The sequence below is a fragment of the Phocoena phocoena genome, chromosome 3, assembly GCF_963924675.1.
Source record: "Phocoena phocoena chromosome 3, mPhoPho1.1, whole genome shotgun sequence".
Classification (NCBI taxonomy): Eukaryota; Metazoa; Chordata; class Mammalia; order Artiodactyla; family Phocoenidae; genus Phocoena; species Phocoena phocoena.
The window spans coordinates 72,804,198-72,821,821 of NC_089221.1; the positions used below are offsets into that span (position 1 = coordinate 72,804,198).

The 17,624-nt window shown below is 33.3% G+C and overlaps 1 protein-coding gene across 1 annotated transcript; it reads right to left on the reverse strand.

Moving 5' to 3' along the window:
- Positions 1 to 616: 616 nt before the first annotated feature.
- On the reverse strand, positions 617 to 16,217 carry CETN3 (centrin 3). The gene is made up of 5 exons (XM_065874468.1): positions 16,119 to 16,217; positions 14,165 to 14,300; positions 12,466 to 12,580; positions 6,344 to 6,535; positions 617 to 1,009 (listed from the first exon to the last, which is right to left on the reverse strand). The coding sequence occupies exons 1-5, from the start codon at positions 16,133 to 16,135 to the stop codon at positions 966 to 968; spliced, it is 504 nt and encodes a 167-aa protein (XP_065730540.1). The 5' UTR covers positions 16,136 to 16,217; the 3' UTR covers positions 617 to 965.
- Between the last annotated feature and the right edge of the window lie 1,407 nt (positions 16,218 to 17,624).

Genomic DNA, 17,624 nt, shown 5'->3' on the forward strand with positions numbered 1-17,624 from the left:
TTTCCCCCTAACATACACTTCTACAAGGAAGAAGAACCCACCAGTATGTGGAAAATCTGTCTCCACTGTTTCCTGGTGAATCACAGAACGTTCCTTTATACAGCTAAAACAGAGCCTTAAATGATTTCTGTGGCTTACAGTTTCCTATTTTCATCACTGTGACGTTTAATTGAGTGATAATTATCTTAACAGATCAAAATTCCAAAATTTAAATCTTTCACTTTGTCAAGAAGTTAGATGATTCAAACTATATTCAATTAGTTTAAGAAAGAAATATCCAGATTTAACTGTCATAACTTAAGACACCAAAAGTGTTACAGAACATAATATTGAATACATGAGGATAAATGAGTCTATATGCACAATACTTTTTCCCTCCAAACTGAAAGACATGACTCATGAAAAAGGAATTATGCCTATACGGAGTCATCATTTTGTACTGAAACATCAAATGTCAAACTTGTAATGGAAAAATGTGCTCTTCTATTGCAATTTATATTTCAATTTTCGTTTCTGAAACCAACCATGTATAGAGAAAAGATTTAAGAAAGATACTCTTGAGGGTTAGCAGACATTTGGAATCAAAATAAACAGAAAAGTTACCAAATTTTGAAATACTAAAAAATAAACATTTTATTAAGGAAAGTCTGAAAAACATGTGCACCAAAAGTGACTACTAATGCTAAATAAAAAATCTTCAAAAAATGTGTACCACATGATTCAATTTTTTAAACTTTATATATAAAAGCTATATTATAAATACAAAGCTAAACTATTAGAGTACTAACAATACTGTTCATATAAAGAAACTTAACAGTAGTAAAATATGAATACATAAGATGCTTATTTTTGGTCCTTTTGGAAAAAAGAACTAAGTTGTTTTTTTTTTTAAACACGGCTTCAGGCACAAAAATAGAATATAAGATGATAACTGCAACATTCTTAGTGTTTATCCTTGTAATTCTTTAAATGTCACCAGTCATAATAGCAATGAATTCCTCTTGATTTACTGTGGTAAGAAAGAAAATGTAAGTCAGAAATACAAATTTTTTTCAGAGAACACTATTACTATTTTACTAAGTATCTTTAAATTTTATATTATACAAAATTCTTAATAAACCAAAACATAGCTTTTTGCTTTTACTTCTTTGGTAGGAAGTTGAATATGTTAATTAAATTGAACTTCATGAATACAAAAATACATAAAATATAATAATATAAATTAATATTCTATAGTATTAGCTAGGAAAAAGACATAATAGTATATAAATAACAAAAAATTCATCATAATCATAATATGTATACACAATAAAATAGTTTTAAAAACAAAATTTTAAATTTCTTAGATAGTTAAACTCTCTTGATAATCGTTATTGTACTAGTTCATTTAGCAAACCCTTTCTTAATAAATAAGCTTAAATATATCACACATGTAAGTTAGAATTCTGAAGGATAAAAATATATTAGAATTAGAAAAAAAGTCAAATCATTGTTTTTTGGAACTTTTATATATTTAAAAGCCTATTTTAAAGAAAAACTAATTGAAACATAGTTAAAGGAAAAAATACTGCAAAACATAAGCTATAAGGAGTTAAGAGGAATGAGCCATCCAGGAGCTGATAAATAACCAAGAATTCATGCATTCAATATGAAACATCTACAAGACACTATGATAGACACAGAACAGAATACAAAACCTGTAATACAAAACTGAAAATACTTTCAGTGATTTTATAAATTGTAGTACTGATCTTTAACCTTTGCAGTTAAACGAATACATTTCAATATCTTATGAAAGCTATGACCCCTCTCTCCCTAGTTAAAAAAAAGAAAATCAAAATATATAAAAATTTTAAACAATTTCATCAATATGTACCTTTATTTAAGAACCCCTGATTTAGAAAAATCTAGAGTGAGGCATCTAGACCAAAACAGGAAACAAGGGTATATTTTTAAGAAAAACAACATAAGGAAAGCAGCCTTGGAATGATCTGACTACACATTATTTTAATAGCATAATAAAGCCATGATTAAAATATTCAAAATCTGAAAAGTACTTATGTTTTGTTACTTAAAAGATCTAAAACTTTTTTCCCTCAATTTGTAAACTCTCAATACTCAAATTCCAAATTAAGCTTCATATAGTTCTAAAACAAAGCAAATCAATATTTATGTTATTTATATGTAAACACTTTAAAGCACTGTAGCATTTCAAAAGTATTTTAAACTATTCCATAATTTCATACCTAAAAACAAAATACTTAAGTCCAAAAAAGTGAACCTAAAAGCTGAAGGGAAGAAAGTGGCTAAGGAATTTAAACTAGGTCCTTTATCGTCAGTGAGACTTTCAGACAATTAGGAGAATCTGTGATGCCTTTATACATTTGGTTTTATAACCTTCTCTATCAATCATACTTATATCAAGTTCCTTGATGTAAGGAACACAATACCTACCTTAAAATAGGCATTTGATAAAATATATATTGAATCAAAAATACATGACACTTCATTTTTTTCTACACTGCCTTTTTAAATAATATTTTCATAAATCAATCATTTCATAGGGTAAATCTTATTACATGTCATTAAAATAAAAAATTTTAGAGAAATTAAGTACCTTAGAGACCATCTGGCTTTGAGGGGAAAAAACAAATTTTAATATCTGAAGTGTCAGTTGAATATTTTACTAACACACTGTTTCCTATAATAGTATGCAATTTTAAAAACTCCATAAACATAGAAACCTAATTAATATTTTACTTTATAGCACAAGAGGCAATACAGTGTTATGGCTAAAAGCATATTGTCATTATGGAGGTATGAGTTTAAGTCTGGCTCTGCCATGTATTAGCTTTGTAATAACCTTGGACAGGTTATTAAACTCGCAGAGCTTTAGTTTCCTCATCTATATATATACATGTATCCTATGCATAAATGGGTATAACATTGTATTCACTTCACAAAAGCTATTATGTAAATTAAGCGACATAATCCACAATGTAACATGCTAAGCACAGAATCTAACATATATAAAGTACTAAACAAATGCTAACATTCATCATAATTATTTAGAAGATGGTCCACTTTGGTTTTTTAAATGTTGCTTCCACTTTTCCAAAATGATTTACTGTATTTTATTTTATATATCTTGGGAGGGATTCTTTCTATATCATTACCACAGCTGTATTTATATTTTGTATTATGTCTTCTTTTCCTTTAATTCCTCATTCACCATGTTTATTATTCTATACATACAATAAAAAAAAAATTTTCATTGCTCTCAAATACTGAAGTGTGAAAAACTCGTAAAAGCAGAACAATTACTGAAGTCCAAAAAAGGTAGCAAAGTATTATGATCTTTACCAGTTTAACATATACAAAGAAAACAGGTTAGTTATATCTAAGAAAAATTCTGCCTACAGTCCAAAAAAAAAAAACCAGATTAAGTGATCAGATTAATAAATTATTATAAAATCTAACTTCCCACTTTTTCAAAAATGGGCAGATTTTCAGATAGCTACAGAAACCCAATATAAATTAAGGCAGTAACCCAAAGCCACACTAAATAGATTAGGGTTGGAGTTCTCATTGTTTCTGAATATGAAAATGCCTTTCAATAATAATTTTCTGGACTTGCCACAATAACAGCTATCCTTAGTATATCTCGTTTGAGAAGTAGATAATGTCAAATAGCTATATAAACTCTGCAATCAATCACAATAGCATTTAAATATAACTGAAAAAAGCAGTATATGTATGCATGTGCAATGCTATTATTCGTATGGTCTACAGACAATATTTGATGCATACATGAACTCCCAGACCCTGCACAATACCTCAGAAGGCCTCCACCCCTAGATACCCACATCTCAGATTGGAAACTACTGGATTAGACTATTTTAATATGATAAGACCACCCTCCTATCCCCCCCAAAAAAGACAAGTCTTAACAATAAAAGATGTGTCAGGTGTATTTTATTTGTAATCAATCACTTGGAAAAAAGAAAAAAAGTGTTATTTGCCTGTTATTTTATTTGTAATCAATCACTTGGAAAAAAAAGCGTTATTTGCCTGTTAGTCATGTGAATAAATGACAGTAGGATGCCCAAGCAACAGTTGTACAGTGACTTAAAGTGGAATAATGCAAGCAGTGAGGACCAAAGAAATGTTTTAAGGATGTACTAAAATAAATCTCCCAGCAATGGAGCACAGGTGTGAACTCAAATTCAAAAGCAGCAGGTAGAGCAGTCTAGCAAGGTATGCAAGAAATGGACACATTTTCTAAGAAAAGTTTCACATGAAGTTTGAATTTAAGAACAGGTTACTAACTGGTATTTTATTCTAATGTCAAATGAAGCTAATAACTAAAACATAACTTGCATGAGCCTAGTACAGGAAAAAGAAACTGTTTATAACTCTGGTCGTTTGACACATATTAAGTAGCTGGAGGATGAAAAAGACATACCAAGATTCTCTCTACCACTGAAGAGAGTACCTTTATATAAAGGAACTCATTTAAAGCTAATTTAGGGTAATAATCAACAGCTAGGGAAGACACAAACATTTTTTAACTGTGAAGACAGCGGATTATCAATCCAAATATTAGAATTACAGCTTAAGAAGTCCTTTAAGTTTTCTCAAGTTTTAATCATCTCTGTTTTAAAATATAACTAACTATATTGATACCTTCAAAGAGCCAATACTAAAAATAGAAAAGTTGTATAATGCTTAAATAATAGTCACATAATGAGAAAGCACAATAATGCGCAATTCTAATGGACAATCTGAGCTGATAACTATTTGCTACTGTCTTATTTCCTTATTGAAGCATGCCAGTATTTCCAAGGTTTTAGATATATATTTTTTTTATGTAAAAATGAATAGTTGGTACTATAGCAACATATATCTACTGTAACGCACACTCCTCACTGCTTAAGTCAACAAACGTCAGAGTACTCATCATGTTCAAGAAAATGCAGGAGAATATAAAGAAGAAAAAGGAAAACAAGCTTACATTTAATGCTAGGCACCTTCAATTGTCTTCATTTAATACTCACAACCATCTGGAAAGGTATTATCATTCTGATTTTTATAAATAGGAAAACTGAGACTCAGACAATGTTAAAAACTTGCACAAAAGTACAGAGCTACTAAGTAACTGGTAGAGATTCAATTCAAATCCAGGTCTGTATGATTTTAAAGCCTCAGGCCTTTCACACTATATGATTCCAAACTACTCTTCAATGGCTCACAATATAACTGGAGAGACACACATGTATATAACTAACAGAAGGCAGTGTACAAAAGGTCAAAATAGTTTATTTCTCTAAATGTTATGGGCCCTTAATGGAAATCTCATAATTTATAAACAGAGACCGCTGAGGGAGGCTTTTGAGAAAAAGATGGAGTTTAAAATGAACCTGAGAGAACGACTAACATTTTAGCAGACAGCAATTGGCAATTAGAGCATTCTAGGATTAAAGAATAGCATGAGATGAAAGGCACAGCATAAAAAGATAGGACAGAGTATATTTTGTCAAAGTGTGTATACTATATGGGAGGTGAGGGTTAAAGTAGAAAGTAGAAGAATACAGTGGGAAATAAAACTAGATAGTTATGGTATGACAGATCATAGAAGACCTTGGACTTTACTCCATAGGCACTGAAGAATCATCGTAAGTGTTTGAACAGGAAAATGACATCACCAAACCTGCATTTTAGGAAAAGAATGCTGCTAGAACAAATCAGGAAGAGAAAAGAGGCTTACAGGCATAGAGGGCAATTAGGAAGCTACAAGAGACTGTAAAGTCAGTGAGAGCAGGGACAACATCAGCCTCTTTGATTGGGTAGCACCAGTCAGCACACAGAACACTGTACCCAGCAGGCATTCAAGAAAATAATGAACAAAGCTATGATAACATTCCTACAAAGAAATTAGGGCCTGAATTAGGACAGTAGCAGTAAACAAAGAAATAAAACAGATTAAAAATATTTGGAGGGTAGACTCAACAGAACTTAGACGTGCATGTAGGTTGAGGAAGAAGACATTAAAGGCTGAATCTTTACTGAGTGGCTGAAATTTTGGAGATATTTCACCTCAAAGAAAAGTAAAGCAGTTTCTTGAAGTGTGGAAGCTCATACTATAATCTGTACAGTTGGTTTTAAAGGTCTGCTTCATTCTAAACTGAGTATGTGAAATATTTATGTAAAAATCCCATTATAGGATGAAAAACATTTACACTAAATAGTTTGCAAAGGGTCTTGAAAATCATTTGGTTTTAGAAAAAATTACCATATGTGTACAGTAGGCATATTTGGAATATATGTTTTACTCAAAACTTACTTTCTCCATCACCATCTTTATCAAATTCTTCTATCATAGCCCGAAGTTCTTCATCACTCATGTTTTCACCCAATTCTCTGGCAACACGTCGCAAATTCCTCAGGCTTATTTTACCTGAATCATCATCATCAAATAGTTTAAATGCCTTCAATATTTCTTCATGTGGATCTCTTTCCAATATCCAGTCTGTCACTATAGTTAAAAAAATACGAAAAGTAAACCTTTATAGTCTCAAAGGCATTCATTTGTGAAATCAACTAATTATTAGATGAGAATTAAAGCTATGAATCTGTCAACATTTAGTTTGACAATAAAAATGCCAAAGTCCAAAAGCCCAAAGAGATAAACAGAAAATTAGAAAAACCAAATCCATATTTTAGAATTTAACCTTTACATTATCAACAATTTATCCTATTATATCACACATAAGCAAAATTTTGAAAACTACATTTATATCATATTTAAGGTTTACTATTATCAAGAATTGTACTAGGCTCCACTGACATCAAGCACACAAGTCTATGAGTAACCTAGTTGTAGAGATGATATACCAACAAAACAATTAAAACCAACTAGATAAAAGTTGTTTGCTGGCTAAACTTAATATTAATACTGATTGTTCTTCAAATTTAATACAACCACAATCTCAGACAGTACATGAAAATTCCATTCATATCCTCATGATTTAAAAGAACCTCTTGGTTTCTCACAAGCAGTTATTAAAAGGATTAAATCTGACTGTAGTAAGAAAAAAAAAAGGTCTGAAAAGGAGATCTCTCTAAAGTCAAATCCATTTTGTTCATCAAGATAATAACTATCAGACAGCTTAATTAAAATTAAATGTGAGTAAATTCAAGCCTCAATAGTAATAATTATTTTAAAATACTAAATGTAATAATATATAATAATAGAGTCAACTTAATATTTTCAATATAACCACAGTCTTTAGTCAATAGCCATAATAACAGAAATTTTTAAATCTGTGGTATAAAATTTTTTAAGTTACTAGATAAAATTCTGAAAATATCAAAGGAAATATCTCTAAAGTAATTCTACACGCTAGTCTACCACTACAACAAGACGTATTTATGACCTTCACTGTCCCATTAAAAATAACTCAGTCCTGGGCTTCCCTGGTGGCACAGTGGTTGAGAGTCCGCCTGCCGATGCAGAGGACACAGGTTCGTGCCCCGGTCTGGGAAGATCCCACATGCCACAGAGCAGCTGGGCCCGTGAGCCATGGCCACTGAGCCTGCGCATCCGGAGCCTGTGCTCTGCAACAGGGGAGGCCACAACAATGAGAGGCCCGCGTACGGCAAAAAAATAAAAAAATAAAAATAACTCAGTCCTGTTGACGTTTACAGAATCACTAAAAATTTGCAAATGCTTATAGATGGAAAATACTGGAATATTTAATGTACCCAGAAGAAAAATACAATTCAAGACCCCCACAAATAGTTGTTTTGCTGCTGTTTTCATCATATTTGGTTGAATAAGCTTTAGAATAAGCACCTATTCAAGCTAACGTTAAATCATCTGCACATATATTCAATAGTTTTCTTTTATCCATTAATTTTATACAAAAAGTCTTCCAAGTAACTAATTGAAGTATATTACTATAAGTATGCAAATCATCAAAGCTCATAAATATTCAGTTAAAAAGGAGTTGGCATATATACAGCCATAACACCAAAATAAAATACCACACTTAACTCTATGGCTCATACTCAACTTATTTTGAATTTAGTCCCAACAAAAAAGCAGGACAAGGAAAAAAAAAGTGTTAAGAAATTTTCTTCACCAATTAAATAATTTACATGACAGGTGAACCAAAAAAGCAGCTTGCTGAAAATATTAATGTATTTAAAGAAGCAACAGGGTGATCTGGGGAACAGATGGGGCTCCAAGATGTATAAATTCCTATCCCACTGGTGCTTTAATTGTATTAGTTACTTCAGACTTATGTGTCTATATAATCTTTTATCAATACTTTGCCTTAGAATGCAACTTTTCTTTGGAACTATAAATACCCATCATTCTGGACAGCTAAAACATTGTAACTTTATGGTGACTATCCTCCATGCCTTAATCTTCTATTCTTATCCTACAAAGTAGAATTATAAGAAATACATTTATTTTTCAACGAAAATAAATTGACTGACATACAAGCAGTAAAGATAGGTTCAATCTATTTCACAAATTTCTGTCCATGTAACTCAATTTTCAAATGATTTAATTATACTCTCAGAAAGGTACTTACTCAAAATAGTTAGCCCTTATACATTATAACAATCACTTAATAAAGCAAATTCAAAAACATCACATTAAAACTTTAAACCCAGTTACTTATATCCTAGAGTACTGAGGTTACCACCTTTTTTACTCTTGAATGTACCTCTTTTCTTTTTATTCTCACCACCCTCAGCATAAAAAGTCTATTACAGTTATCCATCAGTTTCCATGGTATCCATGGGGGATTGGTTCCAGGACTCCCCTCAGATACCAAAATCTGGGACGGATAGCATTTGCATATAATCTATGTACATCCTCCTGTATACTTTAAATCATCTCTAGATTACTTATAATACCTAATATAATGTAAATGCTATGTAAATAGTTGTAAATATGATGTAAATGCTATGTAAATAATTGCCAGGCACTCAGCAAATTCAAGTTTAGCTTCTTGGAACTTTCTGGAATTTTTTTTTCCTAATATTTTCAATCCGCAGAAGCAGAACCCAGGGATAGGGAGGGCCAACTGTATCTTCTGCCTGCAATCTCTTCCCTCCAACACATCTTTAATAATCTCAACAGTTACCTCTCTAAAACATATTATCTCCTCTTCTTTAAAAACTGACATAGATCCTCTGCTGACTAAAGTCCAAACTCTGTGTCATGCAAGACTTTACCTAGCTGGCCCAGTCCTACCTTTCCAGTTATTTCCCTATCCTCTAGAGCAGGAGACTAACTGAAGTTTTCTGAACATGCTACATGTCTGTTATTACTCCTTGTTGTTGCTGTTTTCTCTGCTTAGAATGCCGTTCTATACCCCTCCCACAATTTTCCCCTTGTGATGAAATCCTATTCCTGTTCCCAAAGCCTAAATTAAAAATCCCCTCTGCAAAGTCTTCAATTGCTCTAGATCAGGAATTGACAAACTTTCCTGCCAAAGACCAGACAGTAAATATTTTAGGCTTTTTTTTTTTGCAGGGGGGCGGCGAGGGAGCATAAGGTCTCTGTCTCAACCACTCACTCTGTCATGGTACCACAAAAGCAGCATAAAAGAATGGATGTGGCAGGGACTTCCCTGGTAGGGCAGTGGTTAAGAACCCACCTGCCAATGCAGGAGACACAGGTTCGAGCCCTGGTCCGGGAAATATCCCACATGCCACGGAGCAACTAAGTTCATGCACCACAACTACTGAAGCCCGCGTGCCTAGAGCCCATATTCTGCAACAAGGGAAGCCACCGCAAAGAGTAGCTCCCGCTTGCCACACATAGAGAAAAACCACACGCAGCAACGAAGACCCAACGCAGCCATAAATTAATTAATTAATTAATTAATTAAATTTTAAAAAAAAAGAATGGATGTGGCAGCATACAGGCAACAGCTGAATTTGGCCCAAGGGCTGTAGTATGCCACTACTGCCCTATACAAAATTATAAGTCACCACAGAGCATCATAGCTTGTTATCACCTGCATTTAAATTGTAAACTCCTTGAAAGAACCTCTTAGTAACTTGTGATTAATTCCCCTCCCTCACCCCAGCACAGTACTGAATGCCAAAAAATTCTGCAAATGTTTGCTATGCAAAACAAAAAACAATATAATATTCTATTCTAAATAGGCAATAAAATAATAAATAGTACATGCCAAAAATAGATAAGTACAAATAGCTGACTTATCTTGGTCTTACTTTAAAGCAGCAATTCCTAAAACACCTGTAACTCACAAGCCTCAGGTTGTCTAAATTCTAAACTTACATTAAGTATATTTTAATACTTTTTTCTAGCATTGGAAAGAATATGAAGTGCCAAACTTTATCTAGAAATACCTGTAAATATCTGTGGAACAATATCCTTAAACAGTAATAGATAGGAGATAAAAGTAAGATTCAAATATTCTGATTTAGAGTTATTTGTCCCAAACTATAAAACATATATTCATCTGTGGCCAGTTACTATTTTAAAATGATTTAAAAAATGGGGAAAGTAATAGTTTTTGATTATTTGATTCCCAAATAGTAATAAAATTTTATTTGACAGTTGATATTCTCAATAGGTAACCTTAGGATAGTTAAAGTATGTACTAAGCCTGCCAAATGGTTGATCTTTGAAAGTCAGGCTGAAGTTTACTCATGACCATTTATTCTAAAAGGAACCCAGTATTTCTGTGCTGTTAATAACATAGAAGAGATGCAGGGTCAGGAAAGGTAGAGATTACATGGGACTCTGGCTTCAACTGCTAATAAAATCAAAATTTTAAAACTGTATTCACCTAAGATGAAATAATGTGTTTTGTAAAATTACTAGAGGCAAATAGTGCTTAAAATAACCTACAACTACAGGAAAAAGGTAATGATAAAAATATAAATATATGGAGCAGAATATTTTTATGTTCCAGTGATATATATATTTTCCAGCCATTGAAACAAAGACTAATTTTTGAAGTAATAATAACAACAAACACTTAATAGAACTTACTACATACTAGGCCCTTTTCTAAATACTTTACATAGTTTTAGCTTAGTTATTCCTCCTAAGAACCCTATGAGATAATACAACTATCCCCATTTTATAGCTGAAAATGAGGCACAGAGAAGTAAAATGACCAAGTTACACAGCTGGTAAGTGGCAAAACCAAGATCTAAACCCAGGCAACCTGGTTCCAAAATGTCCATGCTAAACCACTACACTGTACCAAATGTACCTGAATTATAGCTCTTTCCTAGTAGTATCATTTCTACTGTATCCTGATCCTTGTTTCTATAAACAATCTAAGTTGAAACTTGAACTAAGATCATAAACCCCAGAAAGCTTCAATACTGGGAAAATAAAGATGGCTCTCTACCTCTTCTCAAGTAAATAATTCTACGAACTAGAGAAAAAAAAAAAAGAATATCCTCTCCAAAGGGACAAGCTGCCTCTCTAAATAGTCATCTATTAGTTCATAAATTGGGGATCTTCTGTGCAGTGCTTCTTTTTGGTCTTTTAGATTTATTTGTTCTTTAATTTCTTTTTTCCTTCCTTTTGGTTTGAATTTTCAGATTTAAAAGAAATTACTAATGATATGAATCTATTTTTTCACACGTACTAACTGCCATTTCTTTTTGTTTCTCATATTACTTCTTGTTGAATATTTAAAATAAAGGGTTTGTATCTCTGTGTGTAACTGAATTTTCCTAGATTTTTTAAATATCTAAAAATAACTAAATAATATGCTGATATTATAACCCAGTGGGTTGTTCTAAAATGTCTTCTGCTCCCAGTCTGCCAACTGCCTCCCTTACTACAATCTTCTCCCCACCAGCAACTTTAAAGAGATGACTTTATTCATTGATGTCAAGGTCATCCAGAGTAGGTAGCCCCTCATAAGCTTTGTCAACCTGAAGGCATGCACTTCATATACAGCTAAAGATACCAACTGCTACCAATTTCCTCTCCTTCCACTTTGCCAACGAAAATCACATACTAGGATGGTGTTGGGAAATATTTTCCAAACAAAAATATACCAAATTTTATCTTTTACTGTGAGAAATAATTTTTTGATCACTCTTTTAGTTCTATCACATAATATAGGTACATATTACATGGAAAGACATCTTCCCAGGAGAAGCTACACAATAGTTCCTTGGTTAAAATCTTCAGAACAAAAGACAAAAAGATAAATCCCATTTACAGTGAAGCTATAAATCTTATTTTTTCTTTGAAAATTAGCAAAAAAAAAGAGTACCAAAAAAAAACCCCAAAATAAGATCCACATTACACAGCAATGTTCAATAGCAAAATTCCATAACCCAGAGACTTTCAAAACTATTGATAGTAACCAGATAATTTCCTAACAAACTGCTGATTACAAAGACTATTGTAAAATAGTCTTTACAATATTGTAAAATACACACCAACTTCATTAAAATCTTCAAAGGTGATTTTCCCTGTGGCTTCTCTGTCATAATCTTTAAGAATCTTCAGTACATCAGCTTTTTTTACATCAAACCCCAAGGCTCTCATTGCCACCTTTTGGATTAAAAGGGAAAAGCAAATTATAAACATTTTTTACAAAAGAAGTGAATTCCAATTCTTAAATAAGTTTTTACTACTTAAAAGATGACAACACATCAATAAAACACACACTCTTTTGCATGTTTTATGTCTCTAAAGTAACAGTGATAGTTCTTCTTCATTACTGAAATTAAATAGCAATTTTTTTCATTTATATATCCTTTTTTTAATGACAAACTAATCAGTGAGTGTTTATAGAATACATTCTACAATGTACTGACTTCAGTGCACAGATAATTTTAATAAGTTATTTTTTCTCAAAGGATTAACAAACAAATCCAAAAAAAAGGCATACCCTAAATATTAAAAAGTCATACAACAGAAGAGATTATAAAAATTAAAATAAGAATTTTCATCAGACTCAACATGATTAGTTATCAAGTAGGTGGTCTAAGAACCTGACCTTAGAGAAAGAAGAGATCTAGTTACTAGTAACAGGAAGGAGAGATGTTACTGGTTAAAGACGTCTTATTTGGAGAGATTCGAGTTGTTCCTTGAATCGTATATGGATGAAGTAGAGTAGAAGAAAAGAATGACTAGTATTAAAACACACACAGAAATAAAAAATAGTCTTAAAGGAAATGAACAAAGCAGTTTACCTTACCTGAATGGGAAAAGATCAGGAGGAAGAAAGCAGCTAGCAAATGAGAAAAGTAGGTGGTAGTAAAAGTGTGGAGGGCATTCAATACAAATGAAAAAAATCTGAACTTTATCCAGTGTACAATGAGGAGCCACTAAGGGTTTATGAGCAATGAATAATATGATGAAAGAATTTTAGAAAGACGAATCTAATGATAGTGTACAGGAAATGGAGAAACCATTTAGGAAGTTCCAGATATAAAATAAGATCCCAAACCAAGATAATAAGAATAGCAACAAATGGAAGAGACATTATAAAGAATGGATTGAAGCTGAGTAACTAAAAGAAACAGTGGAAAAGTGACCTAAAGAGATACAAAAATACTATCTTTTGCATTGTGCTGAGTTTAAGACCCAAACTACCTTCAACACCAATTTCCCCTTGGTTCTTTATAAATAATTCTAAAACCTAAAATTGACATTTTTTCCCCATTAGCATTGTGTCAACACCAGACATCACTTATGTTGTTTGCACCAGAGAAAATAGGTTGAGACTGTTAATAACATGTTCAAATTAAAAAACAAATAACACTCCCTCAATCTGAAAAATCAATGGATCACCAAACAAAACAAAACAAAACACAGTGGGAAGAGGAATATAGGTAGAAGTGTTTAAAACCTATAGTTTCAAATTATTTAAGTATGTGAGTAGAAAATAAGCCCCTTCGTAGGAATATATTTTTACAGTTAAAATATTATTCATTTTACCATGTGAAAAGGAGTTTCTAAAAAGATGTTTTGAGTACTATTCAATTTTATTATAGCACTTAACGGTAAATGTTTAAAATGGTTTCATATTTCCAAAATCAGTTTAATTAAAACATTTAAAAATATATTTTTAATCAACTGTCAAAAACGCAAATCATTTTAACAGAAAAAGATATATTTTAAGTATATTACCTTTAATTCATGATAATCTATTGCTTCATCTTTGTCTGTGTCAAAAAGTTCAAAAGCATCTTTAATTTCTTGTTTCTGTTCTTCAGAGAGTTCTCTTCTTTTTTTCCTCTTTGTTTTGTCTACTACAAGCTCATTTCTATGAAATGATAAGAAAAAAGTCTATTTAGTCCACTTTAATCCTATTCTCCTAGGCTTCTAAATAATAAAATACCAAAAATGCAATAAAAATTAGCCAATGAATAATTTTCTAAATTTCGAAAAAGGAAGTACTTTGTAAAAATATAAAGAAAATTTCCCTACGTGAGTCAAAGCCCTGCTCATTTTATAGTCTAGGCTGCTATAAATGTGTACTTCCTAAACTGAAAAGTGTTACAGGTTATTAAAAGAAATGAGGACCTAGCTTTCCCTCTTCCTAGCTTTGTATTTATTCCCACTAATATTACTGTGGAAGAAACAAGAACTGTGAATAAGAAACACTAGTTTTATGCCAGAAACCCCAACAAAAAACAAAGCAACCATATCCCCATCATTCTACAATATAGACTGTTAAAAAAAAAAAAAAGAATTCACAACTGATGATCACTATAGATTAGGTTTACTTTTATAGTGCTTATAATTATCAAAATCATTGTAAAAAACATCTAATTCATCAATTAACTTACTATTTTGGCATTGTGGGTTAAAATGTTTTTAGATTACACATTTTTAACAGTTTGGCACTTCTTTGTAATTTCTCCCATTAATATTAACAAATCAGCCAAAATAATGAACCTAAGCATACCATGAATACTAAGCACCAAAAAAAGTACATAATATTTATGCTAATTCTATATAATAATGTGAAGAGTCAACAGTCTTGTAAATCTCACTTAACATATACATCTAGACTTAATTTCTCATAAACTCTGGAAAAACTTTAAGAAAGTAATTTACTATAAAAGCCAGAAATGTCTTCCTTAAGAGGTGCCGATCTAAGTGTTCCAAATTTTCAAATGGGGCTACAAAACTTGTATAAGAACAAGTTTTGAAACGGAAGAATTCTATAAATTTAAAACATGTAGAACCCAGTGGAGTTTATTTATTTGCATTTTAAGTTGTACTGTTCTCTGAAATCTACCCCCAAAAAGGCAAGAGACGACTAAAAATGACCAAAAGAGGTATGATAAAGCTGAGGAAGTTCTTTCACAAGAGACCTGACTTCACACAAACTTGCAACTCCCGGGGATCATTTTCTTCCCAAGATTCTGAAGGGACAAGTTCGCAACCCACCAACAGCTGACCCCATCCAAGGATACCACGATTATCCCTTATTATAACTCGGTACCTTTTTAGTGTGACGTAACTACACAGACATTTTTAAGGTAAAACTTCTAGCTGGGGTTGGGGGCGGAGGCAACAAACAGTGCGTTAGAGGTTGGAACTGAAGGAAAGGTAAAGAAGCTTAAGACATTTAAGAAACTAATAGATTACCAACTATAATCACTAAAATGTGTCTCCGATTATACCGTAAAGCATGACCGCAGGAGAAGAGCGAGGAGAGGGTTTTGTGTTATTTCCAAAATTTACGGGTAAGTATGTTAGCAGGTCTGCGAGCTGGAAGTCGCTGACAAGGAACTGAAACAAGGGATGCTCCAAGGCCTGGTTTCCCGCAAACACCGCGCATAGAAACCTCGCGATATTACACTGCCTCCCCGAGACTAAGACAGCCCAGCTTTTTGGCGGTCCAAAGCCCAACGCCTTGACAGAAATGACCACCTCAGCAGAAGTGTGCGGAGCTCACCAGAGCCTCCAGGGTGAGGGGTCCGGGCCCGGGAAGGTTGGCCAAAGCTCTCTCCTCTCGTCCCAAACTGCATTCCCTTCCTCGCCTCGGCCCCAAGCTGCCTCCCTTCCACACACAGCCGCCCTGGGGCCCGCGGCGGGGTGTGGAGAGCATTGCCGCTTGCTCATTACCGACCTCAGAGCTAAACTCATGTTCTCTTCGGACAGAGACGTTCCTCTCGAGAACGATTTTAACCCCTACCCAAGGTAGCACGACTTCCACAAGCCGCTCAACAGACACCAACGACCTCCGCGGCCTCAAGCACCTCCCACAAGGTAGACACGTCTGAGCTGGATTGGTTGAAATCGCTAATGTCCTGCCCATTGAGGCAAAAGCGTCACTAGTCCTCTGCTTTCATTGGGCAATTTTCGCGTCAATCAAAGAGATCTCCCTGCCGGCCTCCCCCGCTACGCCTACGGCCCTTTAGATTGGCCTATTGCTTTTTCTCTCTAATTCTTTGCGAAGCGAGGATCTGAGTGTCTGTTTGGCTCTTCGGTCGGAAGGTGGCTGAGCTAGGCCTCAGGAGAGAAGGCCTGCGGCTTGTGGGCCAGTGTCCGGAGACGGGGCGGGAAGGGAAGAGGGACGCCGCAGGCTGTTCTCTGGCTAGAAGGAGGGAGAGGCTTACGAAAGAGGTCTGCGAAATTTGACTGCCTTGTGTTCTACATTTTTGGATGGTTTAAGTACATGGGGAGTTTGTTTAAAACGCAGATTTAAATATCCCTCATTTTGATTCTAGTAGGTGTGAATCTAAGATTTTTTTTTTTTCCTTACAAACGCCAAGTGATTCTGAGGCAGGTGCTATGGATTATATTTTGATAAGCACTGGGTTGAATTATTAGGCAATTTACGGTGGAGCTGTACCTAAAGGGCCGTTTGCTCCCCTCTTCCTCCTTTGAACGTTTTTGTCCTTATTTTCAAGGTCTGTAAGCTACTTATACACATGATGTTACCTTCACTTACCTAACCAAGTCTCTTGAAGCTCACTTGGGTATTTAATATCTTTACCTGTTCATCTCTCCTACTAATCTTGAAGGCCAGGATTATACCTTTCATTTAACGCTATTCCTAGATGCTCAATAAATATTTGTTGCACTGAATGGAATCTTGCTGTGAAAACTCACAAAATACTGAGCTAAACTGAAAATCTCATAAAGGAATGAAATTGCTTGAGGGTAGGTCGAGCCGGGGAAGGAGGAAGATATATAAACCCTGTGGTATAAATATAAAGGGATACATGTACAGATTTAGAGAAGGGAGAGGACACAGCAGGGTAGAAGAAAGACTTCTTGAAGGAGATGACACATATGTTAGGCCTAGAAGGATGAGCTAAATTTGGTTAAGTAAAGATGGTATGATGGAATAAAGCTAAATAAAAATTAATATTTACAGGATAGTCCCCCGAAAAAACAAAAGTAGAAAACTTCAAAATGTCTTTATAAATCACCTTTGAGTCTAAAAGGACAGTAAAATTGCAATTACATACTTGAACATAATGACAATGAAGAAACTATGTATTAAAATTGTAAGATAAGAGACCAAGCTATAGAAGAAAATTATTATTAAATACGAATGAAAATAAACCAAACATTTATTTGAATATTTTAGAAATGAACAAAATTAATTGAAATTAGGAAGAAGAAA

Coding starts and splice junctions, on each gene's coding strand:
- CETN3 (XM_065874468.1), bottom strand. Junction 12,581..14,164: donor TAGATTATCATGAATTAAAG/GTAATATACTTA, acceptor TTAATCCAAAAG/GTGGCAATGAGAGCCTTGGG. Junction 1,010..6,343: donor TAAAGATGGTGATGGAGAAA/GTAAGTTTTGAG, acceptor TTCTTACCACAG/TAAATCAAGAGGAATTCATT.